This window comes from Bactrocera neohumeralis, chromosome 3, assembly GCF_024586455.1.
Source record: "Bactrocera neohumeralis isolate Rockhampton chromosome 3, APGP_CSIRO_Bneo_wtdbg2-racon-allhic-juicebox.fasta_v2, whole genome shotgun sequence".
Classification (NCBI taxonomy): domain Eukaryota; kingdom Metazoa; phylum Arthropoda; class Insecta; order Diptera; family Tephritidae; genus Bactrocera; species Bactrocera neohumeralis.
In genome coordinates this window covers 309,568-334,696 of record NC_065920.1, presented here as the reverse complement: position 1 = coordinate 334,696, position 25,129 = coordinate 309,568, and the positions used below count along the sequence as shown (strand labels likewise).

The following is a 25,129-nucleotide window of genomic DNA, read 5'->3' as shown; positions in this document are numbered from 1 at the left end:
GTGAGGAGATTAGTAATAGAATATTCAAACATTCATATATGCATGTACATACATACATATGTACATGTAAATATTTATGGCGGTTTTTCATATAAAGCCAGAAAACATGAATTCAAATCAGGTGGTCGAGTGGCTCGAAAAGCGAGTAAAGTGAAAAAAAGCTCCAAGCCACTGTGAATTTGAATAAGTAAAAAGCCCGGAATATGTTTAAGTGCATGCGCAATGAATCCGCATGCAACGTGTTGGAAATAAATTCTTATCAATGACGTACGTAGAAAAGTTATTGGGTGGCCGAAGAGTTGTGGGTTGGCGGTAATCAGTGAAAGCAGCAATAAACATACACTGTTGCATTCGAGCAAGACGCCCTCGCCTGTAAAGTCGAGAGATATCTACACTCACAATCTCATTCTGATGACAGTGCACAAAGGCGCAGGAGCAAAAACGATTTTCGACGCCCGCACTGGAAAAAACGAGGTCAGTTCAATAAAAATTGTTGCGCCTACAGCAGAGACATCAGTTAATTCAGAGCACCGGAGCCATTAACATCGTCACTTAGAAAAGACTAAAACCCAAAGACTATAGCAAAACCACAATCATAGTGATCACAGCAAAAATAAGTGTTGAAGTTTAATAATTTTTTCTCGTATTTATCACAAGTGATTTTCGAAATAAAAAGTAAAAAGCCAACATGAGCTGCGGCAAATGTTTACATCACACTTTTAATTTGGCTTTTGTACTTGGGCTTTTCGTGGTGGCCGCTGTGGCGGTGCCCACTTCAGTGCTAGTGCAGAACTCCGAAGTTACATCAAACATCAATGCAGCTAACAATGGGCACAATTTAATGACAAAAGGTTAGTAAGTACTATGCATATACATATGTATGTACAAAGAACACACACGAAACAGCACAAGATTATAAGTCATTAAATAAAGTGGCTGATATGTTAATAGAGAGCAATGTGGCTCGCTGTCAACAGGTGATTTTCCGATTATTATACACATGGTTCAAAGGATTTATGTTTCTACTGCAAGCGTTGTGTACTTAACTAGCAGTTCCAAGTATTTATTTTCAGAAAAAATTTTAAGGTCCTTATCCTTATTATACTTGTATACTCAGCTTTAGATACTTCTTTAATTGCTTTGCCTTATGCTACTCAACAATTTTTTTTCTCATTGTCTTCCTTGGATTTTTTTGTTCAAATATGTTAATAATCTATTTTTTTAATAAGTATGTCGTAGTAACGGATTCAAATAAGGACATTCCATATTGTTGCTGATGGTTGAAGCTTGTTGTTGGCACCCATTTATGTTAAGAGCGTAGTTTGCGTTGGCGTGGGCGATGACGCTCCTATTGAGAGCGCCGTGGAGTGTGGATAGGTTTCTATTTATAGAACAGTACACAATGGCTGAAGCTTTTCATTATTTACAAAGCCTGTAGCAAGTAAACACTATAACTTCTGCGAAGCAGTTAAAGGGAAAACCCACTTTATATACAAAGAAAATTCAACAGCAACCAGCAACTTTGATTGCTTAGCCATTGCAATTTTCGCATAAGGCAAACAACATGATACTCATATGTGTACATATATGCATTCAAATATTCTCGTACATACTTACATATGTACATGTGTATATTCATTCACTTACATATATACCAATGTTCATCATACGCCCTGTTGATATTTTAGCGTTACAATTTTCAATAGAATCCAACAACAACTGGATAGCATTTCAATTTTCAAACCAAATTTTTGCTATTTTTCAGAACCTGGTAATTCTATTACAATAATATCAAATAAAAAAATTATGTTTTTTATGTTTTAAGTTAATATAAGTACATGCGCAAGAACTCCATCAAGTATTATTTAAATATGCATAGATATTCAGATGTAAATGACAATTTTTGCCACCATATGGCTTAGAAAGCAACATTTATTTTTAGACTAATGTTGCATATGCATACTCACAAATATTTATACATGTGTATGCATGTAAATTGGTTGCCTGTTCCAGTTTCCCACGTGAACATGACTATCTCTGCATTGAATACTAAAAACAAGTCAACAGCATATGGCTTTTTATGACTCAAAGCTGTTATTACTTATGCTATCATTATGTATTTTATTTATGACTTTAATCAGAATAAAAAAGCGCCGCATTAATGAATATTTTGTCGTCTGGATAGTATAGTCGTTAGAGCTGCGCAATAAAACCATGCAAAGCCAAAGCTCTTCACCCCGGTCCTGCCAAGTGTCTGGCAATTTATTTAAGCTATTTGCGATTGGAGAACCCTTCTTTGTACCATAGTTCAAGCTTAGTGGAAACTCAAAGCTCAAAACTCTGTCGAACGCTACGCAATAACAAGTGGACAGAGAAAAAAAATCAAATTCATCATACATTGACTGGCCAAAGTCGCTGGAATATAAGAAGAGATGTTAATGGAAGTTATCGTATAATGAATTAAATGATCTAATTCTATTACTGAGGTTGGAAATGGTGGGGTATCTTCATGAGAACGCTATGCCCCTGTGCTTATGTTCACTTATGGGTATCTAATTTAATACAACTGACATCAACCGCAAGTGTCAGCGAACGGGAAGTATCTGAGCAAAATAATTACACAAACACACACAATTACCTATACATACATATAATTGAATTTAGTGGTCCCTATGCTAGCATCCACATAAGTACTTGGACACAGTTAACGCTCCGACTGCAACAGCAAGCTATCAACTCATTAGTAACGGCGTTAATTGGATTAACATTACATTACATTGACATTTTTCTAAAAAACATTAAGGAGCAGTTAGGAATCGTTATTAAGTTAAACCTTGTCTGCTAGGTCTTCAGGGCTTGAAAATTGCTAAAGATATAAATATACATTACATTTATATAAATTACGTGTCACGTTGTTTGTCTTTAAAAGTAGTTTGTTTGTTTTAAAGTATAGGAGGGATTATATCTCTATATATAATATAATTTAATTATATCACATATGTATGTATATATGTATGTATGTACATGGTACTTGGCCGCAGCAAGGCATCACTGGCTACTTAAACGGGAATTATATGCTCCATCAATTGAATTTATTTATTACGGTAAATAGCGATTTGAGTAGTTATTATAAAGTTCCCGTCTGGTAAGTATATAAATTCGATTAATTAAAATTTTACACCAGTGCGATATTCCATGCTATAAATGTGGACACGAAAAGCAAACATATAAAGTGCATATATGTATGTATGTATATATTCTACTCTAATTAATAACTAGAAAAGTAACTATAGCGTGAAATTTGCAAAGAATGTTTAATTGGCAGCCGAAGGTTAATTAAGTGCTAAAAAAAGAAGCTATGATAATTACTATAAAAAAGTAATACTGCTACCTCTCCGGTAAAAGGACTAGCATATTAGTGTTACGGATATTTTACCTCAATAACTACAAGGACTCAACCGAAATACTGTCGTGGTCTGAAAGGCATTTGGGAAATATTTACACAAATTAAAGGAAAAAATTATGAACATTAAATGCCGTTTCCAGTTACAAATAGCAAATAAACAAATAGGGACTTTCCTTCTTAATGGTGATACTTCTTCCCGAGTTCAATGTTACTCAAATACATTGCAAACTAGAAATTTTAGCTGGCAAAAATGAACATGTAAACTTCTCATTATAGTTATGTATATAGGAATGCAACTGCAGGATGTCTATTTCCGCCATGAACGCCATTTCCTCGCCGATTTGACGACTTGAATAAGATACAAATGCGTTTGCGTTTTGATATTGCACACTGGAATGAATGCTTTATATTGCTTGTTGGGTCATTCTCTTCAAATGCACCAGCAGAAAACACTCCTGATTGCTTTGAAGAAGTATGGCTCTAAACGCGCTGAAAAGCTGAGGGCTACAGGAATTAATTGATTGTTTTTATTAATTTTCATTTGTGTATTTTGCTGAGCGTAAAAACGGAATACTTGCATTTATATTTACATATACATATGTATATACCATATACCAACTGCTTATTTTGTTAAAAGTTAAATTGTATTGATTAATTCAAAATGTTATTGCCACCAATTTTAACAGTAAAACGCTCTTCGGCCGACGTAAATGGTATAATGCCCAAGGAAGCTATCAACGACGAGGTCTCTACGTCGGCAAATAAAAAATCTAGTCCCGAAGTTCTTCCGCCGGCCTTTAATGTGCCAACCTCGCACCAACATTTGGAAAACGGTGGCAAAGCCAGTGGTGACAACAATTCAAACTCTATTGCATATGTTCAGTCAGCTGGCACAAATTCGATGCCATCGAATGAAGATATTATTAATTCCGCAATCGCTGCTGGACTAACCGCTGCGGCAGTACAAGCAGCTGCAACGGCAAGTCAACATGAACAGGAACAACAACAACCATGGAAGCAACAGGCACAAGTGTATGGGGATGAAACTCCCAGCGTTTTGCAGAAGCGAGGCATTTCGAATCCGCAATATCTCTATGGTGCAATGGGTCTAGGAGGACCCTATGCATCTGCCAGCGGAAGTAGTAGTGGTAACAGCGTATACGGCAGTGGAGAATACTACAATAATGCATATTTGAGTAATCCGATGCAAGTTAGTAGCGGAGCTGAATTAGAAACTGTGCCCACTGGCTTTTGGGCAGATGAAATGGATCCTTCAGTTGTCTACACTGATATACAAGATGACGACTTCTTGAGCGCACCAAGAGGTAAATATTTTGCAAAAGGATTTCACTTAACAGCCAAATGGCGTTTGCAGCGGATTTTTTACTTTAAAGCAAATATTTATATTACTTTAAACAATTCATAAGCATTTCATTACCATCCTCTATCGTGTGAATAAATTAGTAATCAAATTATTTTATTATTCACTAATTTATTTTATGCAATATTTATCACACTGCTTATAAACACTCCAGCAACTTCGTATCGCAGCAAGGCTTATGACAATTTGCAAAACATCCTTAACGCTGAGGCGTACCCAGTGCAACAGACGCTACACACGAGCCGGTACTATGGCGCCAACAATGCTAATAAGCGGGCAAATAGATATGACAACAGCAACAATGGCGGCGCCAGTGCCAGCAGCAGTAGTCGATTGGCTGATATGAGGTAAGGGAAGGCTCTGCAGATGATAGATTTAAATATTAAGATTATATGAGATTTGCAATTTTTTAATGTGTTAACGGGTCATATAAATTGTTTATATTATACTTCCAAATCTAGTCCAGCGGATCGGTTCATAAGAGAGAATGGGTGAAAAGAGAACACTCTGAACTCTCAATGTTTACACACAAATTCACCGACCTTTATAAATACACACATATATTTTTATATATGGACTAATGTGTGTTTCCAATTGTATTTGTCAAACTATATGACGGCAATGGTAAAATTTCGATAAGATGTGTTTTCAATGCGTAAAGAAAAATGGTGCTAGTGCCAACAAGCTGTCAATTATGGGGATTTCTTCTTCAACTTGATTTCCGAGCCCAAATTCAAAATTCCAAATGTTTTCAATGTTTCTGACTGATAAAGAAACAATAGGCAAAAATATTTAGTGAATATACATATGTATGTAGGTACTGCCACATCGCTGAGAAATGTGACCACTGCCAAGTCCGAATTGTGTCATGCTTGAGAGAAATAGCCTAAATCTTTATACATTTATAAATATTTATATATATATATACATATACATATACATATATTATACACGTTGCTGTGTGGAATGTCGGAAGGTGGATGGAACACTTATAAAAATGTATTTTTTTAACTTTGAATATAATACTTAATTTTAGATGATTTAAAAATTGTGTAAGAAAAGTACAAGTATAGCTGAATGCACTTCACGTTTAAGCCAGTTACTAAAATATTTTTTTACCGATCTATCCACTAATGCAGTCCGGAATGTTCATACTTCGATTATATAGCCAACATAGCGTATGAGTAACATTGATACATTCACTTAATTGTTTTTTTGCTTTTTCGCAGGCGGTATAAATTTATAAATGTCGGTTAACAATAATTAGAAGAATATTAGCCACAAAATATAGCAAATGTGAAACTAAATTATTGTTTTGAAATTAAAGACATTGATGGTATTCCTTGGTTTGGAACTGAATGCAGAAGAATAAATTAAGTATAGCGTTTTGATTGCATTTTAATTATAAGGCTTCAATTAAGAATATATTTATAGATAATATATATATAAATGTTTCCGCAAACACATAGTAAAAAATATTTTTCAAAATTTAGACTCAAGCGTGATACTAAACTCACACCAGCAGATATGCTGGCTTTGGTTGCACTGGTAGAAGCAGGCGAACGTGCCCGGAAGGAGCCCGAAACCGATACAAGCAACGGTTACATGTACCCATCGAACGGCATTGCTACTCCTCCAGAGGCTTTTAACACCTATAGCGGTATTAAAACTTACTATCCAATTTCAGCTGGTGCCTTTGATTATCCGACCAATATAGATGCAATAGACAACGGTGGTTCGTGGTTAGAACCAAACATGGTAGATTACTATGGTGCGCCTGCAAATGTAGAAGCAATACCTAAATATGAACTGCAAAGAGAACAAAAATACGGTGGAATACTACCAAGCGGTACTGGAAATCGTAAGGATTCAGGGAACCAAATAATGAACTAAAAAAGGTTTAATAATATAAGCGGATTTTCTCTTATGTTGCAGGTTATGGAGTTAAGCGATTTATGGTTTCCAAAAAGAAGCGATCTATGGGCAATTTTCTGAACGAACCAGTTTCCAAACCCAGCATCGGCTACAATGTTAATAGCGAAAAGTTTTACTAAAGTTTAAGACGCTTTTAAATTTTCCAAGCTTGGGGAGGAAACTATTTTTGGAAATGGGTCAAAGAGGTCTAATTATTAGCAGACTCCTATAATATAATCAAAATAAACATATGTGTGTATTATCATATTTTAATTATAAATGAAATATATTAAATTTCAGACATGCATACATACCTATATATGTACATATACATATATGCATTGTATGTATTTGACAAGTCTATACGTACATATGCGTACAGATAACAAACTTGTAAGTAGAAGAAAATGAAACAAATTATTAAAATGGTTCAACGATTATTATTGATTTGTGCTAAATACATACATTAGTAATTGTAAGACATATTCCAGATGTTGCGTTATTGTTTGTATATTTCAAAAAATCTTACGTTGGCAAATATCTGTATGTGAATTATTTCTTCTGTTGAGGTCGTCTCTTCTTTGAAAAAAAAAAAAACAAAAACAATTATAACTCATTAATTATATTTCTTTACATGAATATACATATGTAATTGGTGAAATCAGAAAGCACCAGTATAACCTTCTCCACCAGAATTTAGCAGCTATGACTCCAATATATGTTCATACAAATGTACGTGCTATTATAGAAAAAATTTAAATAGTTTACTTTATAAAATCTCTATAATGCAAAATAAAATATTATATATGTGTCACTGTGATTGAACACAATGTAAATCTTTATTAACCAAAAGGCTTGTAACGGCTCAGAGCATATTAAAGAGATTATGATTACATAAAATCATAACCTATTCATTGTCTAACTGGCCAAATGATGCGTCATTTTCCAGCCTTAATGTACTAAAACAGTATTTACCTTTAAGTAAATTTGGTGCAGATGTCCTTGTTTTATTTGTCTACATAAATATACATAAATACACATATATACATATAGATATAGAATAAGCAAGTAAATTCTCGTATAGATGTACATATGTACAGATTATACTTATATCTACATGTGCTAACATTATTTAAGATCATAATATAGTTCTAAAAGTCTTTTCCAATTCAGCATATGTATGAAATTAAAAAAAAAGTGAGTTACTAATTGTAAACAGTTTTATTTATTACCTTGGCAGCTTTCAATTATATTTTTGTAATAATTTATTGAAACTTCTACATATATCTTGACTCTTTGTACTTTTGTAAATTAATGCAAATCAGTTTTTAAGCTTTACTTCAAATAAATTTGGACAACTACGTCAGTTCAAATATCAGTACGTAGTTTACTTCCTAATTTTCCATGCAGTACTTGGTCAAGGAATGGGGTCTCTTATTTTATTAAGAGACCATTTTATATTTGTGTTGTTTTCCTTCTATTCATAAGTTAGTGGCGGGTCCTGCGGAAGGGCTTGTGGTTCAATGAACTTATCGCGCTAATTTAATCGTAATTAAAAACAGTTGTATCAACCTAATAAGCGGAAGATTTAAATGAAGAATTCCCGATACTTTCTGGACAGGGTATATCATATTGTTTTTGTTGCCGGAAATTTATCGAAGCTTGAAGTCTGACTATACATATATGGTAGACTACATGTTTGAATGATTGTTTAACTAATGTCTGGGTCTAGCATTTCAAACGCAAGCAACGAAGTGCTAATGAAGTGACTCTGATCAGCTTATTGGACATTATAATAGGAGTTAATTATGGTCCTTCCTATAATAACAGTGAATGTTACAACTATTTTCTAGAAACATGTGAAATTGGTAAACTTACATCTTTCTTTGGGTGTGCAAATTACGTGTAATAAAATGTGATGGGGTACCTCTGAAAAATGAAATGGGATATTCGTCGCTTCAGTTGCCTAAGTACCACATAGCGCGTGAGATACATATATGAATATGCTTACGATCGACTTTGTGTGCACAAAACTTCAAACTCAAATTTGTCAATCTATTAGGTAAGAAAGTATAATTTGGCATGGTGTGGCTTGTGCGAAATGTATTGATTGACTTGGAGTGTTTTCAGAAAGCATACATATGTATGTTGAAATAATATAAAATGCATAAAAATTTGCCTAATAATGAATACAAATTTCCAAAACTACAATTTTATACTCGGAAAAGGCTATATTAAGTTTGCCACGAAGTTTTAACACCCAAAGGGAAACGCTGAAGACGTTGTAAAATATATATAAAGTTGTCGTATGTCCTCAGCTCCTCACGTCATTTTCTCCCCATAAGTCTCTCATTTGTAGGAACCATATCCTTTTCTTTTATTAAGTAGCGTTAATTCGACCCTAACCGTTGGACAGTTACATTTTTATTTTAAGTTATACATATTGTTGTTATAAGAAATGTACCTGTGAGGGGTATTATAGCTTCGACACAGCTGAAGTTGACGTTTTTTCTTGATAATGTGCGCCTGCGCTCCAACATAGACTGTTATTACTTTGTACAGCAGAATAGTTTTAAAATTCAAGCTTCAACTTGGAGCCTAAGAACCTAATATCATGTGATGTACACATAACCCCGTACTTACATATAAGTATGTTCCCGCGTATGTGCTAGGTTGTGATATATTTCTTCGATTTAAAATTGATGAAATTGTGAATTTCGCAACGTTATTCTGACTCTTAAATCACATTTCCCGTATACACATTTGCTGTGAGTCAAAAATACATATACATACATACATATGCAATCATGTTCAAGTGAGTGTGCTCGATGAATGCGCAAACCAAGCAGCTACATACATACATATATGCTATTTTGTTACGTGCAGTTTTAAACGTCACAAAAGCCACAAAAGCAAAAACACCGCTAGCATACACACTTAGTTATGTGCAACATACCCGGCTTAATTTCTCACAATCAACATGTGGTCTAAGAGAACCTTTGCTCTCTTTAACTTTCTCCATTTTTATACAAATCTCTCGCTGACATTGAATTCATTCACAAAAATTGGGTTCATCACATACAGACAAACATATATAAATATGTATGCTTATACACACACATACATATATACACGTAGATGTGAGCCCTCAAATAAAAAACATTCAAATGTGTACATATGTATGTACCTTCAAAAGTATAGTTATATAATTTTTTCTTGAGTTTTGTGTTGAACTCCTAATATTTTGAGTACGGCTTTTAAACGATGCACAAGACAACTATTGCATCGAAAAAAACTAGATCTTCATTACAAAACATCCACTTTCAGTATTTTTAACATACGTAATTGGTATACAATGGGACAACATTTAATTCCCAAAAAATGGACAACACATAAAATAGTACATTGACTTCAAACATAAAAAACTCTTCCAACAAAAATCTATACAAATTAATTTATAACGAATTGAAATCAATAATAGAACGATCAAAATAAATTTGGAGCACATATCTAAATATGTATGTATGTATGTACGTGATCGTTTTATGAAAATATAACTGAATTCTTCAATGTGACCCCTTAAACCAACCAATAAATTTGTCGCATAAAATGAGACTTTGAAGCAGCATCCACATGCTTCGAGTGTGGCACACAAGCGTCCAAAAAAACACTGAGTTTATTTCAATTAGTTTCACGCCTTAATACAATATAACTATTATCTAATTCAGCCATTCACAAGTTTCAGCACCAAAAAAAATAAGACACGCGTCCATACATGCGTACTTACATTTGTATGTACACAAATGATACGTAAAGAGATCGGCTATGTATTATGTTAGTTCTACTAGTTTTCTACTTTCTTGAAAGCTATTCGTTATAATACTTCTACATACTTAGTCTTTTATTGGAAAGTAATTTGCAAAATCTCCACTTACATACCTACATATCTGTATGTACATATATTTTCTCGGCAGGTTTCAATAAAATAATAAAATAATATCGGGTCAAATGAAACGTAAATTTACATTTGTGAAAAGAATTATGTATAATTTAATCGGACGAAATGGTCAAATAACGATATTTACCATATCTGCTCCTTTAGCTTGGAAAATGAGATCTATGCACATCTAACTAATAATGGAATGGAAGAATGGAAGCCATCATCATAAAACATCTTCGATTGTAAGAACCATTCATTTTTGCAACTGAGATACTCCCAAGTACTATTATATACTACATATGTAATTTCCTGTAAAATATCGCTTGCGTCGTCGAGTGCACCTGTGATTTTACCAACTTTTATAGGCATCCATACATTTAAGGAAATTACTGGCGAATTTTGTCAATTTACTAAACCAAATTTCATACGCGGGTGCAAAATTATAAAATAACTGATAGTAAGTAATTGATTTTAAGATTATTTGGTTTGTCCACGGCGGTCATCATATTGAAAGCGAGAAGCAAATAAAAATACAAGATTTTTAAGATATCGATATACTACATACACACTACGTGTGTACTACAAATCGTAACTGTGTTTCGGTTCCAAATATAAAAGTATCATATATAATTAGACTTTGGAAACATAGTCGAAATTATGCGCTCCTCTAATTTTGAAGAGCGCTAACCGTCCATAAGTATGCATACGCGCTTAAGCTTGAAACCCTTGTTTACCCTCGCATTGGAGAGAATTTTAAAAGTATTGAAGTACATATGGATATGCACATACATAGATACATCCACATGCAAATATTAAATCATATAAACATACATACATATGTGTATCTGCGGGCGTATACCAGCAGATGTTGCACACCATAATATTTTTCTGACGCCAAACTGTCAGATACCGAATATCCAAAAACGTATTGAACCACCACAATTTAGAAGAAATAATTTTTTTTATATATTTTTGTTTATGTATATTGGCTGAATAGAAAGCGCGGGTGCCAGTGAAGTGTATATGTATCTCGTGCAAGACAATAAAGAATCGTCAATGCTGCCGACCGGTTGCTGTCTGGATACACTCGTACATTTACCAAACAAAAACTTGGCCGCACCTCAGAGCGTCTACTCAGTTTGTGTGAGGCAGTCGCGCGGGTATATTCTTGCCGCTTCTCACAGTTTAGGAGCGCTAACAAAAAGTTGAACTGTTAGGGAATAACTACGTGAAGACTTCGAAGTAAATATCGTTTCAGTATTTAAAAACTTTTATTGGAAATAATGTGAAAGTAACTAAACAATTTCCTTAAAGAAAGTGGAGTGAAACAAAATTTACTTAAAATTCTTAACTAGAAACTTAAAAAAAGTTCACGAATAATTTGTGAAATGGCTAAAGAGGTTCCTGCAAAAGGCAGCATCTTAGGAAGTAAGTAGATGAATTAAAAATTCGGCGTCAAATAAACCGTTAAACACTTATGCCGGAAATTTCATAAATATAAATTACTCCATTGCCATAGTGCTTGTTAGAATGAAAGTGGCTCGTCAATGTGACCTTCTTGTATTTTAATGTTACACACAGTAATTATGAACGGGGAGGAGAACAAAGTTATACATTCAGATTTTGACCTTAAGGCTGATAAAAGGTCGTGGGTAGAAGCAATGGACTTCCTTGCTTCAAATCGCAGGTGTCAACTTATATATAAACAAACATACTATATACATACGTGTGCACGTACATAAATGTGTTTAGGGCATTTTTATCTTTTCTGTTATAATTATTTATTTTTTAAAAATTGCAATGGGTCAAAAAGAATACGAAATCTCAGGAAGTGACGTGAGGATTGGCTTCAAACGCATGGTATGAGATCACAAATGGATACATACTGATGTGCCTAATATTTTTACATGCACTGACATACATATTTACTATTGTGTATTTAAATTTTCGCAAAAATATATATTTATATATTCACACTTCTTATGATATCATGAGTAAGGTCATTTAAATGTCACTTTTTAATAATAAATATGATTACTCTACCCTGACACTAATATTGAGTTGGAAATAATTAGCAATTAAACTTTATTGAAGATACTGTTAATGTACGAAAAGGAAAAGAAAAAAGGAATTTGTAATTTAATAATACAATAATATTAATGCAGTGTTCTACAAAACTGCGGTTTAGCCATGTAAAGATAAACCCTCTCTAAGGTTTTTATTTGCAGTTGACATTTATGACGACATTTGTGAGAAACGGATTTACCATAAATATATGTATATAAATTCTTGATGTTGTAGCGATTGTTTCTTAATAAAACGCACCAATGACTGTGTTATCAGTAAACGTGTAATGCCGTTCAATGAAGCTCATTGTTTTCTTATTAATTATTACGTATAATTGAGTAAATAACTACAGTAAAGTGCGATAAGATGATTAATTAAATAAAAAATTAATGCAGGTATATAAAAATACTAGGCACCAAAAATATTTAACTATAGCTATTTTAATGTAAAACTTTTTTCATATCCGAATTTTTTGAATAAAAAACAGACATACCAATTCAAGATACTTTATTAAGTGTTTTCTTTGAAATCAATGCTTAAATAATTTTTATGGTTGCATTTTTGTCAATAGTTTTCAGAATTTGTGTTATTTTTAACATACATATACATATATCCAATTCATGTTCATAAATATACACATATATAGACAAGACACGCGCCTAATATCTAAATGAGTCCGATTATAATAGCATTTTATTATACCCTGAACAGTGTCAAGAAATGTGTAACGCTAAAGAGTAAACCTCGGAAACCCCATACAAAATATATATGTATTTAAATGATCAGCATCATGAGTTGCGTCGATTTAGTCGTGTCCGTCTGTCTTTATAATCGCGAACTAGTTGCTCAGTTTTTGAGATATCGATATATGAAATTTTGCACCCGAATTTTTCTCCCCAAGAAGCTGGACATTTGTTGGAACCGCCGATATCGGACCACTATAGCATATAGCTCCGAACGATTAAAATCATGTACTTATGGAATTTTTTGTATTTGTGAAGGGTATTATTGTTCAGTGCAGCCGAATTTTACGTTTTTTCGATTTTTTTTATAACCTAATCGCTCATTCTCACATGAATTAGTTGATCGATAATTAACAACAACAATACAATAATTGTTAAGCCACCTCATCGTTATGGCGCATCCACTTGCACATAAATGTGAAATTCCATATGAAACCAAGTGATTTGGTATTTTTAAAATCGTAATAAGTCATGAAATCATAATTACGTAATATTAATGACAAATGCTTAGCCTGTGAGTTTGGTCTTTTGGCGGAAATATTAAGGATTAAAATCATTCTCGTACATACTACATATGTATGTATATATGTATATATAGTATAAAAGAAAGTTGTGTTAGTTACACCATTTATAACTCAAGAACGGCTGAACCTATTTGCCTGAAAATTGGTGGGGAGGTAGCTTAGAACCAGGGTAAGGACATAGGATACCTTTTATCTCTTTATGTCAAAATTTAAAACAACTCATAAAAATAAAAATTATATTTCAAACCACAAGCATTTGTTCAAAATTCATGTTTGTAGGAATCATTTGAATATATGCGTACAATTTTAAACAGATTCTTCCTAAAAAATAATACAATTGCTAAGTACATATTTGGATCCAAATACGCAGTGCAATGGATTATAACTGGCTCAGTAATCAGTTTTCGTCTTTCCACGCCAGAGAACTGGTACATCATGTGCAGTCCACTGGAATGACAGTCGATTGGACTCCATTGGGAAATGATGGAGCTATGTTTCTATTGTCACACACCGACGCAAAAATTCGGCTTTATTACGATTAGTGAGCACTCAAACACTTTTCAGAATCAGTGATTCGATTTTATTATTAGATTATGAACTTGCGAGACACCCACTTTGCCCATAGCTTTCGCATCTTTAGAGCATCGTTGTCCTCGGTGCTCAATTCGCCTGTTTCCAGCTTAGCAAATATCTTTTCAATGGTGGATTTCACTGAACACAAATTGAACAGTATTTTTCCCCAAAAAGCAACGCTTTATTAACACACGAAATGCTTTATGATCCTTTTTTTTTTATAAACTAACACAAGTTGCTTCACAAAAATGCTAAATCTTATTAACTAACAGTTTAATCCAACTAATAGAAGTCATATACATTGGTAGTAGTAGTATTATCTTTATATCAGCCACAGTGAAGCGTGGACGGGTCCTCTAGTATATATATGTATGTATATATTATTTATATGTATATTTCAGCATAATTACAAGTTTAACACATCCAAACATTCCATTTGTATATATATACCATATGTATATTCCACATATGATACTTAAGAGGCTTAAACATGTAAATACTTGTATGTACATACATACATATAACTCAGCTTAATTGCTTATTTGCAGAATGCTTACCTGCCCGTTACATACTAGCGGTGCTTGGATCTTGCGGTATGGCCATCATTTACGGCCTCAAAGTAAACCTCAGTGTTGCAATGGTAGCAATGTTAAATCATACCGCCATTGAGGCAGGACATAGTGTTGCTGGTGAGGTTCATAATATGAACTCCACGTCAGAAGAAGTATGTGAGAAGCCTGGTAATGGAAATGTAACCAAACTAGAGGTAAATATGAACATGCCATATTGCTTTATATACACATACACATACATATGTATGTATGTATGTATATGTATAGCAGGTCGATTTTAGTATAAAATCGCGTATGCGAGAAATGTTCTACGGATCATTCTGAACAATTTGAACGAAATTTTACCAAAATTGTGTTCGTTTCCGGTCATTGGAAAATTTTCATGTCCGGTTGAAGGAATTGTAATGAAATCGTTGTGTTCATGCAATTTGTCCAGTTATGTGAGCTGTCTGACTATACGGACTGTCTACCAAACTGACTCTAATACCAAAATATTACTGCATATATAGAATTCATAAATATGACATTAGCTGTGAAACATAATTGGTATTTTAGATATAAGCATACGAGAATATTAACTAATTTCAATCTACTTTTTATGTATATACATTGTGACAAAAAGGGTCCCGGAAATTGTACTTTAAATTCCCCGGGTAAATGATATTTAAAAAAAAATGTATTTTACAAAGTAGGTAGGACTGTCCTTAATTACTATGCCAAAAGTGAGCGCGATCTGTCAACTAGTGTGCATACAGCAGTTGTCGGTACACCTCAGTAGTGTGTTGCGTCTTTTATAATGGGTAAAAATATCGAACAAAGGTTTGTCCCAAATTTTGTATTTTTAACCAAATTTCGTGTGCGGAATCATAGCGAATGTCGGAAAGGGCTTACAGTGATTTAAAAACATAAGCGTACGAGTGGAATGAAGCCTTCAAACATGATCGAGAGATCGTTGAAGGGAGCTCGGCATCTCTCGTAAGTTCGTTCGAATGACGTTTTATTCACAATGTCCGGGTACTTTTTTGGCACAACGTCTATAGTATAAAATTACTAATACATAATTAGAAGTAATGGCCTAAGTATATTAATTTATTTTAGGAAGGACCATTTGTGTGGAGTTCAAGTATACAAGGAACATTGTTGAGCTGCTACTTCTGGGGTTATTTGGTGTCGCAAATACCAAGTGCTCAGGTAGCTGAAAAGTTTTCTGCTAAATGGGTTATGCTCTTTTCAGTAGGGATTAATGTAGTTGCCACTTTGCTCACACCGGTTATGACAAAAGCACACTATGCCGGTTTAATTGTAATGCGTGTTCTGGAGGGCATTGGTGGTGGGGCAACTTTCCCAGCTATGCACTGCATGATTGCTGCATGGGCTCCACCCAATGAGCGATCGGTTATGTCGACAATAATATATGTGGGAACTTCTTTTGGTACGGCTATTTCCATACTTTTAGCTGGTGTTTTGTCGGCACAATGGGGATGGGAATCGGTATTTTACTGGATGGGTGGCTTAAGTGCAATTTGGATGACTTTATGGATATTGCTCATACAAGATAACCCAAATAAACAACGATTCATCAGTCCAGAAGAGCGTCAAATGATAACTTCACAATTAGGAACCGAAAATACCGCATCAAACGAGGAGCATCCGCCAGTTCCGTGGAAGAAAGTATTGACATCAATACCTTTCTGGGCCATTTTAATTGCTCATTGCTGCAGTAATTGGGGATGGTATATGTTTCTCATCGAAATACCATTCTACATGAAACAAGTTTTGAAATTCGATGTATCGAGTAATGCCCAGTTCAGCGCACTGCCTTACTTTCCAATGCTAATTCTAAGCATATTATTGGGTAAAACTCTGGACACATTGAAAGCCAAAGGTAATTGAAAATCGTATGTTATACAAATGCAGAAGAAGAAAATATTATAATAATGCGCGATTGCGTTCGTTGTGTTGTAGTCTTCATTCTGCATTGCGCAATTCATTACGGGATGTAAATGTCTTCTTTTTCAGGGAAAATTACTACCACTACTGCGCGCAAAACTGCCACAAGTATATGTACAATCATACCCGGTATTTGCCTTTTGGCATTGTGCAACATCGGTTGTAAGCACACAGCAGCTGTTATCATCATGACAATTGGAATCATTGGCATGGGTGGCATGTTTTCTGGATTCCTTTCTAATCACATTGATATTGCTCCTAACTACGCTGGTACACTGGTTGCAATTACCAACACTGCTGCAACAATTCCCGGCATCATAGTTCCAATATTTGTCGGTTTTATTACAACGAATAACGTAAGTTTATATCTAATTCAAAGCAGAACATATTTGAAATTTTTATTTTATAGCAAACAATTGGAGCTTGGCGCATAATTTTCTATGTAACTGTAGTCCTTTTCGCTATCGAGTTCTTGGTATTTGTAATATTTGGCTCAGGCGAGGAACAATCGTGGAATAAGATCGAGAAAAAAGAAGGAAAGGACGAATCGACACCATTGAAGGCTCAACCAGTAAAGGACAATGTCTAAAATTTTCAACCCTCAAAAATGCAATGAGCTTATGTTATCTTAGTTGTTGTTAATTTTTACATTTATTAAACATTAGTTGTATGCATATATGTAAATTTAAATACAATAACCAATAACTTCATTAATTTCATATATGACGTACTATATAAGTATACACATACACATAGACAAATATGTGTACTTTTCATGGTAAAAGTATTGAAATTCCTCAAAGTGTCATATCTTAAGACCCCTTAAAATTGTATATGTTAAACAAAATGGACACTAAACAGTCATATACCACGTATATATGTATGTAATGTATATGTATATAACAAATGTTACATATTTTTCTGACCCCAAACTTGTATTTTTTCAAAATAAGATAGGCTTCTATTAAGTTAGTGAAATTAAATATAGTCACGATAACCATAAAATAATTAAAGCTGTGGTAGGCATTTCTATCAAATAGAATGTACATATACATACATATGTACATATTTTCAAACATAACTTATTCATTATATCTGGTATCCACAAAGATGTTATGAATTTTTTTCCTGTAAGCCTGTAAGGTGTACTCTTTACCCTGCGTTATCGTTGAAATCTTTTAGAACGGGAATGGTGAGTGTTTTACTTAAAAAGAGCGTAACTGACTTGAATAAATAATATATTACTAGAACCTAATGATATATATTTTTCCTATAGAAAACGCGTATGTATGTATACGTAATACGTAACAAACACCTCAAAACTCGGCTTGATATTGAACATTATACAAATACACTATAAAAATAATAAAATAAAATAGTTTGAACGGTAGTAAGACGGATTGAAGGTTGTTGGGTCTGAATATTAGGCAGAAGGAAAGTCAACTGGTTTGTGTTTTTACATACATATGTATCAATTTCTTTATTCGTGTTATATTATCGAAACAGAAACCAGTTGCATAGTTTTTGGAAAATATCAATTACCGTTACCGGAATTGATCCGCACTTTATTTCAAAGATTTGATACTGTATGTTATCACTAGAGCAACTGCTACTAGCCGGACTGCTCTATATCCTCCGGAGCCGTACTGGCATTAAATCCAACCCCAGCTCTGAGGAATTAATTTTTCTACTGAAATTGCGCTTAAACGTTCCATGCAAACTGCACCTCGGTTAGTTGTAATACATGTAGGGAATACGGCCATCTTAAGACTTTCCTCGGCCATAAGATTCATAGAGAGTAGACCACAAGTTATATGTCCCAATCTTGCCGACGCACAAGAGCGTCATTAGCCTTTACTTTAGCTATTTTGAGATCTGCTGAGACCTTAAAATTGATAGAGAATAGACCAAACGTTATTGTACCAACGCACAAGGGCTCTCTTCTCTTCTCTTCTTCCATCTTCTTTGACCTTTCTCATTTTTTCATTGCAAGAAGTATTAAATTCTACAGTGTGAACATATTTAGTCTACGCCTAATAATAAGGTCGCAGAATACATAAGGACTACAATGTATTGAACGCCATTCACAGTGAAACTATTAACATTTTATCGATCCCATCCCAATGAACTTCGTCTTTGGAGTTCAATCCCCATCTATCGCATACAGTGAGCTCGAATTACCGCGTAAAACCCTTGGTCAACTGCGTTCCGAATACTGTAGCAGGTAAAACTTTCATATCTAGAATACCTTTAACATATTAAACATTACATATGTATGTATGTACCTAATAATTTTTTATTTTTTTTTTTTTTTTTATTTTATAAAAGCTTACATAATAATACAATTATTATACAAACTTAAGAAAATACGCAGCACTAGCATCATGGGCTATCGGCCGACTGGTTATGTTATATGCGTCGAAGAAGTCGCTGTCTTTCAAAAAGTTGTAGATTTTCGAAATGTTGTTGCTTGAGGGATCCATCAATAAAATTATTGGATCAGTATTATTGAAGTTTGACAGTCTATGAGTTTGAAGTGCTGGACAATGTTGCAGAAGATGCAATAGATTTAAATCTGAATCACAAAATGGGCATTGGTTGATCTGAGTGCCATTTAGTATGTGAGCGTGTGTGATAATGGAGTGGCCAATGCGAAGTCTGATATATGGAATGATATAATTAGATGAAAGCGATGACGGAAAGGATGGTTTGATACGATTTGAATTTATTTTAGAGTAGTGGTGTCTGTAATTCATCCAATCAAGCGCCAATTTAGCGGATCTTTGTTGAATAATAAGCCGTTTTATATCACTCTTAACAAACAAGGCAGATGTAGTTGTTGGAGTGATGCACACCTCCTTAGCCACCGAGTCCGCAAAAGTATTTCCAATGATTCCAGAGTGACCGGGTATCCACATTATTTTTAGTCTATGTGCTAACGAAAACAACAGCGATCTAATGCCAATAATGACGTCATTGTAGTTACTGCAGTTTTTTAAAGCTTGAAAACACGATAGACTATCTGTACAGATGATGAATTTACCAAGGTTTTGTTGGGCATACTGGACAGCTTTGAGAATACCCGTAGCTTCAGCGGTAAAAATTGAACAAAATGGAAATAATAAACCATACGATATTCTTTGTTGGTTATCATCAACTACAGCAAAAGATGTATGCGACGATTTGGAGCCATCAGTATATATAAACTGCCAACCAAAAGATTTGAAGTGCGCAGATAATTCCAAAAATCGAGATTTATACATAGTGCTTGGAGTGATGGATTTGCGAAGAAAAGTAAGATCACTAATGAAAGAAGATTCATTTACTTTCCACGGTGGAATATATTTACTGCAAGGCAGCAATATTTTAAGCGGCAACTCATTGGTTTTAGCAAACAAAGCACTTTTAAAAATAGAAGACGGTATTTTAGGAGACCTCTTTCTGCAAAGTGATGATTGAAAGTCCTTTTTTATAGTAAAGTTCGTGCTGAGTATGAGTTTTGAATAAAGCTTATTCAAGCTATCTTCCACTGCATCTTTTTAAATGAAGACTAACTACAGAAATGATTCCGTAAAGTATAGCCTTGACCTAATAATTTAAAATTAATGAAATCAAAGAAAATGCTTATAGTGTGCTTGTTTACACATGTGATTAAAACAGCTGATTTTTATTTGACAGTAGCTCATTTCGACTAGTAAAATTTGTACTTATGCTAATTGCTGTATTTAATTCGTACGGTATTTTGAGCATGTTTTTGTTTTGATAATTGGTAACTTAGAATATTCCTACTGTGGGTAGCAGTTAGGAAACAAACACATAAGTACATATTTGCTGCAATAGTCGAGTATGAGTGGAAAACGTTTCTTATAAATAAACATCTTTAAAAATGTTACGAGCTAAGAGCCTAGTTTATTTGCAAATGAGATTGAAAAGTCAGCGATGGGTGCGTGTATGGAATAATAACAGTCAATTAATAACACATTAGAATTAATTTTTACAGGCATTCAAAGGAAAAAAAACGAATACTCAGCGAGCTCTAGAAAGTTTCGATGACTTTTATGGATCAGTTTTTGGTATTCGTTGGAAAAACATTCGGGCAGCGTTATTAACGGAGCATAAATATATAGCTGTAGTAAATAACTTTGGTGATGCAGATAAAACTTGCAATGGAATGGAATTAAACGGTAGGAAGCGTCATATGATGAATATCAAATTATGTACAATAATTTATTTTTTAGGGGCTCTAAATATAAAATCTCTAATAAAAGTAGTAGAAGATCGCCTTGGGCGCAATAACAAACTGTCGATAAATGGTTCAAATAATACGCTAGATGAAAACCTATTCAAAGTACTATGTAGGCAAGAAGAACGTGAGAAACAGTCGTTATATCCTATGAGTTCAATAGCAGAAGCATCCGTCCAGCTGCAGTACTGTGCAGGCAACGCGACAGAATTTAAAAGCAATTCAGAGAATGGAGAGAATCAAAAATTTATAGAAAGTCTAGAAATGGCGTTTGAAAATGATACTCAATTAGCAAATAGCCGAATAATAGATCCACAGTATGGGACAGGGGGCTTATATGAGTTTATGCCGGCAAACAAAATAAAAGGAATGGAAGATTGGATACCTGAATCAGATCATTATAAATACTATTCTACAAATACTGATTTTCCTTTAAAATTTGAGTTGGAAACGGAGTTGTGTTATCCAGATAATCTTAAATTATACACCTACGAGATCGGGAATTGTTCCGAATTCATTACGCCAAAAAAATGTTTAACAGGTACACACATTTTTACCACTAATGCATTTTAAATCTAATTGTTCTTTCTAGGTGCACTCTCACATTATCTATTAGATGGTGCATCAGTGCTGCCGCCATTATTTTTAGACATTAAAGAAGGTGAGCGCGTATTGGATGCTTGTGCCGCACCAGGTGGAAAATCGCTTATAATGCTACAAACCCTTTTCCCAGACACTTTGATATGTAATGACATACAAGAATCGCGTCTCAACCGAATTCGTAAAGTAATGCAAGAGTACATATTTGACTATAAAGAGAAGTGGGAAAATAAACGGATAGTTTTCAACCAATGTGATGCAAAATATATGGATAATTACGAGAGCTTTGATAAAATTCTGGTAGATGTACCATGTACTACAGACCGCCATTCTGTGACCGTAAATGACAACAATATATTTAAATCGACTCGTATAAAAGAGCGACTACGGATTCCAGAACTACAAGCTGACATCCTCTCGAATTGTTTACGACTATTAAAACCAGGTGGCAGCTTAATTTATTCAACATGTTCACTTTCACCTGTGCAGAACGATGGAGTTGTACATATGGCGCTACAGAAGGCTTTTAACGAAAATGGTATAACCGCTACAGTTAAAGATTTAAGTTACATAATTAAGTTCTTCGAGGACATATTTAAATTCGAAAACCATAGGGTTCTAAAGTATGGACAAATGGTGCTCCCCTATTTGCCAGCTAACTATGGCCCAATGTATTTCTGTAAATTAATGAGAAATATGTAATTTGACAAAAATAAGATATATTTTTTTGCATAAGTTAAGTTAATTATATAACAATTTGTATAAGTAAATTACAATTATACCTTTTTCTTTTTCTTTGGTTTAATGGGCATGGGTCCAGGTATTTTAAAAACCGTACTGTAAAAAAGGAGTATATGACATCAGATTTACTATAGGAAATGTTTAAAAATAACGTTACGTAAATTTAAAAGCAACTTACTGACAAGTGGTGCAAATCGGACTAAATTTGCAAAATACTGAAATAAGTGAAAAATTAAAATTTGTTATAAATAATAAGTATGTTAAGGTATACATATATAACAAACTTACTGGATAAACACACCGAACAAACATAGCCAATATCAATCAGCTCTCGGTGACAAAAGCAAGCTGCTCTGTAGTCAACTTTTGTTGCCGGAGGCAGTACCAACTTCTGACGCATCTGTGGATCGGGCAAAAACACCCATAGCAAATATTGTAATAAACCATCTAACTGTGTTAGTCGTAAATATTGACCGCCCGTAATATCGCAACCCTGTTGCAGAAGACTCATCGTTTTATCCATTGCGCAAACATCAATTGTAATACCTAGTTTCTGAGCCGTGAAAAAAACATTCATATACGTCATGTACTGAGAAGCACATTCATTACTGCCTGTCACAACTAGTATACGGGAGTGCATTTTTACACCTGCAGCAGCATTACGTTGTATCTAGAGCATAACATTACACGTTAAAATCTCTATTTAAATTAATAAGATCTGTCTTCTGCGAACTTACTCTAGAAATATAGCATAAAGCCATCGCCATGCTGCCTGCTAAAATACTTTCGCAAGGTGCATTCAATTTTGGTGCGTTAGTAATAATATGGCTTAGGCGTTGTTTTACAGTCTTCTCGACCAAACTGAATACTTCATATTGTCCATCAATCTGGCGAACATCCAACTGCTTTCCAGGGAAAGGATACAGGAAATCACTGAAAAATATACGAATCTCTCTCAATTAAAATTTTTCACATATTCAGACTCTCATACGTGGCGTGATGATGACAGGAAAGAACAGCCAGTTTATTTTGTGAACACTGCATTAGATGTGCATTACCAAAAGCAATAATGGCCTCCACACATTGGGTAAGTAACTGGGCATTTTGGCGCACTATGCGTTGTGATGGATTGGTGTCTAGCACAATTACCAGCAAGCTAAATTTATTCGACTCTAAAAAAGCAGATTATAAAAATAGAAGTAAACCAATAAGGAAGAAGACTCACCATCATCTTGTTGTTTATTCATTTTGGAATAGTTAACAAGAGTAGATAAATGAGAAATTAACTAATGCTACCAAAACAATTGAGCATGCAATGAAAAATAACTAAACGTACTTACTTAATCAAGGTATTCGTTTTTGTTGAACATACTCTGTTTTGACAATCAGCTGATTTTGTGATGGTTAAAGTTAATCAGAAGCGAAAAAGTTTATGATAAAATAGTTTATATTTTCATCAACCGATAAGTTAGAAAATACGCCTCCAAAATGTTGGTTCTTGTTCTCGGTGATCTTCATATCCCACATCGGTGTGCCAGTTTACCGGCGAAATTCAAAAAGTTATTAGTACCAGGACGTATTCACCACATACTTTGCACAGGCAATCTTTGCACAAAGGAAACGTACGATTACCTCAAGACATTGGCTAATGACGTACACATCGTTCGCGGAGAATTTGATGAAAATTTGAGTTACCCCGAGCAGAAGGTAGTTACAGTTGGGCAGTTTCGAATTGGACTGTCACATGGACATCAGGTTGTGCCCCGTGGCGATCCAGAAGCTCTAGCATTGATTCAGCGCCAATTAGATGTAGATATATTAATATCGGGTCATACATATAAATTTGAAGCTTATGAACATGGAAATAAATTCTATATCAACCCCGGATCTGCTACTGGTGCTTTTAACCCTCTAGACGTAAATGTAATACCATCTTTTGTACTTATGGATATTCAAAGTACAACTGTTGTGACATATGTATACCAACTTATTGGCGAAGAAGTGAAAGTCGAGCGTATTGAATACAAAAAAATCTAATGCGGCTAATATTGGGTTGCCCCATAGCGAACACTCAGATGTGTTAAATACGGCCAATATTCACATCAGTATACTTCTTATTTGTAAATGTATGTACACTTGTACATTTATAAATTATATTAATGTTATGAAAATAAATATTCCTATAAAATGTATGTATGTATGTATACCGTTGTATTCATACAGTTTAAGGTTTATTCGCTAATACAAAATTTATCAAATTATTTTTAAAAATTGCAACAATGTTGAATAAAAATTAAGATAGCTTTAACCTTTATACTGAAACATTCACTGCTTTGCAATAACAACAACAAACTTATAGGATTATTCAATAAATAATAAAAATATGTTTGCTCTGTTTTACCAAAAATTTAGCACCCAAACCAATATTAGAAATATAAAATAATAATCTCGTGATTCTGTATAAATTTGAATTTA

General features: G+C 34.0%; 5 protein-coding genes across 5 annotated transcripts; 4 read left to right on the top strand and 1 right to left on the bottom strand.

Moving 5' to 3' along the window:
* Window positions 1-501: 501 nt before the first annotated feature.
* LOC126752132 (uncharacterized) lies at window positions 502-7,784 on the top strand. Its single transcript, XM_050462710.1, has 5 exons — window positions 502-851; window positions 4,093-4,731; window positions 4,942-5,134; window positions 6,281-6,648; window positions 6,723-7,784. The coding sequence occupies exons 1-5, from the start codon at window positions 689-691 to the stop codon at window positions 6,839-6,841; spliced, it is 1,482 nt and encodes a 493-aa protein (XP_050318667.1). The 5' UTR covers window positions 502-688; the 3' UTR covers window positions 6,842-7,784.
* A 3,966-nt stretch (window positions 7,785-11,750) lies between these two features.
* On the top strand, window positions 11,751-17,995 carry LOC126752038 (sialin). Its single transcript, XM_050462572.1, has 5 exons — window positions 11,751-12,069; window positions 15,097-15,314; window positions 16,219-17,005; window positions 17,140-17,426; window positions 17,480-17,995. Exons 1-5 carry the CDS (start codon window positions 12,030-12,032, stop codon window positions 17,657-17,659), a joined length of 1,512 nt encoding a protein of 503 aa, XP_050318529.1. The 5' UTR covers window positions 11,751-12,029; the 3' UTR covers window positions 17,660-17,995.
* A 2,805-nt stretch (window positions 17,996-20,800) lies between these two features.
* On the top strand, window positions 20,801-22,689 carry LOC126752039 (5-methylcytosine rRNA methyltransferase NSUN4). The gene is made up of 4 exons (XM_050462573.1): window positions 20,801-21,013; window positions 21,071-21,254; window positions 21,309-21,854; window positions 21,906-22,689. Exons 1-4 carry the CDS (start codon window positions 20,957-20,959, stop codon window positions 22,613-22,615), a joined length of 1,497 nt encoding a protein of 498 aa, XP_050318530.1. The 5' UTR covers window positions 20,801-20,956; the 3' UTR covers window positions 22,616-22,689.
* Window positions 22,613-23,980, bottom strand: LOC126752040 (general transcription factor IIH subunit 3). Its single transcript, XM_050462574.1, has 6 exons — window positions 23,880-23,980; window positions 23,646-23,826; window positions 23,392-23,587; window positions 22,943-23,324; window positions 22,833-22,869; window positions 22,613-22,750 (listed from the first exon to the last, which is right to left on the bottom strand). Exons 1-6 carry the CDS (start codon window positions 23,899-23,901, stop codon window positions 22,690-22,692), a joined length of 879 nt encoding a protein of 292 aa, XP_050318531.1. The 5' UTR covers window positions 23,902-23,980; the 3' UTR covers window positions 22,613-22,689.
* A 51-nt stretch (window positions 23,981-24,031) lies between these two features.
* Window positions 24,032-25,125, top strand: LOC126752985 (vacuolar protein sorting-associated protein 29). The gene has a single exon (XM_050464076.1). It carries the CDS (start codon window positions 24,143-24,145, stop codon window positions 24,689-24,691), a length of 549 nt encoding a protein of 182 aa, XP_050320033.1. The 5' UTR covers window positions 24,032-24,142; the 3' UTR covers window positions 24,692-25,125.
* The last annotated feature ends 4 nt before the right edge of the window (window positions 25,126-25,129 follow it).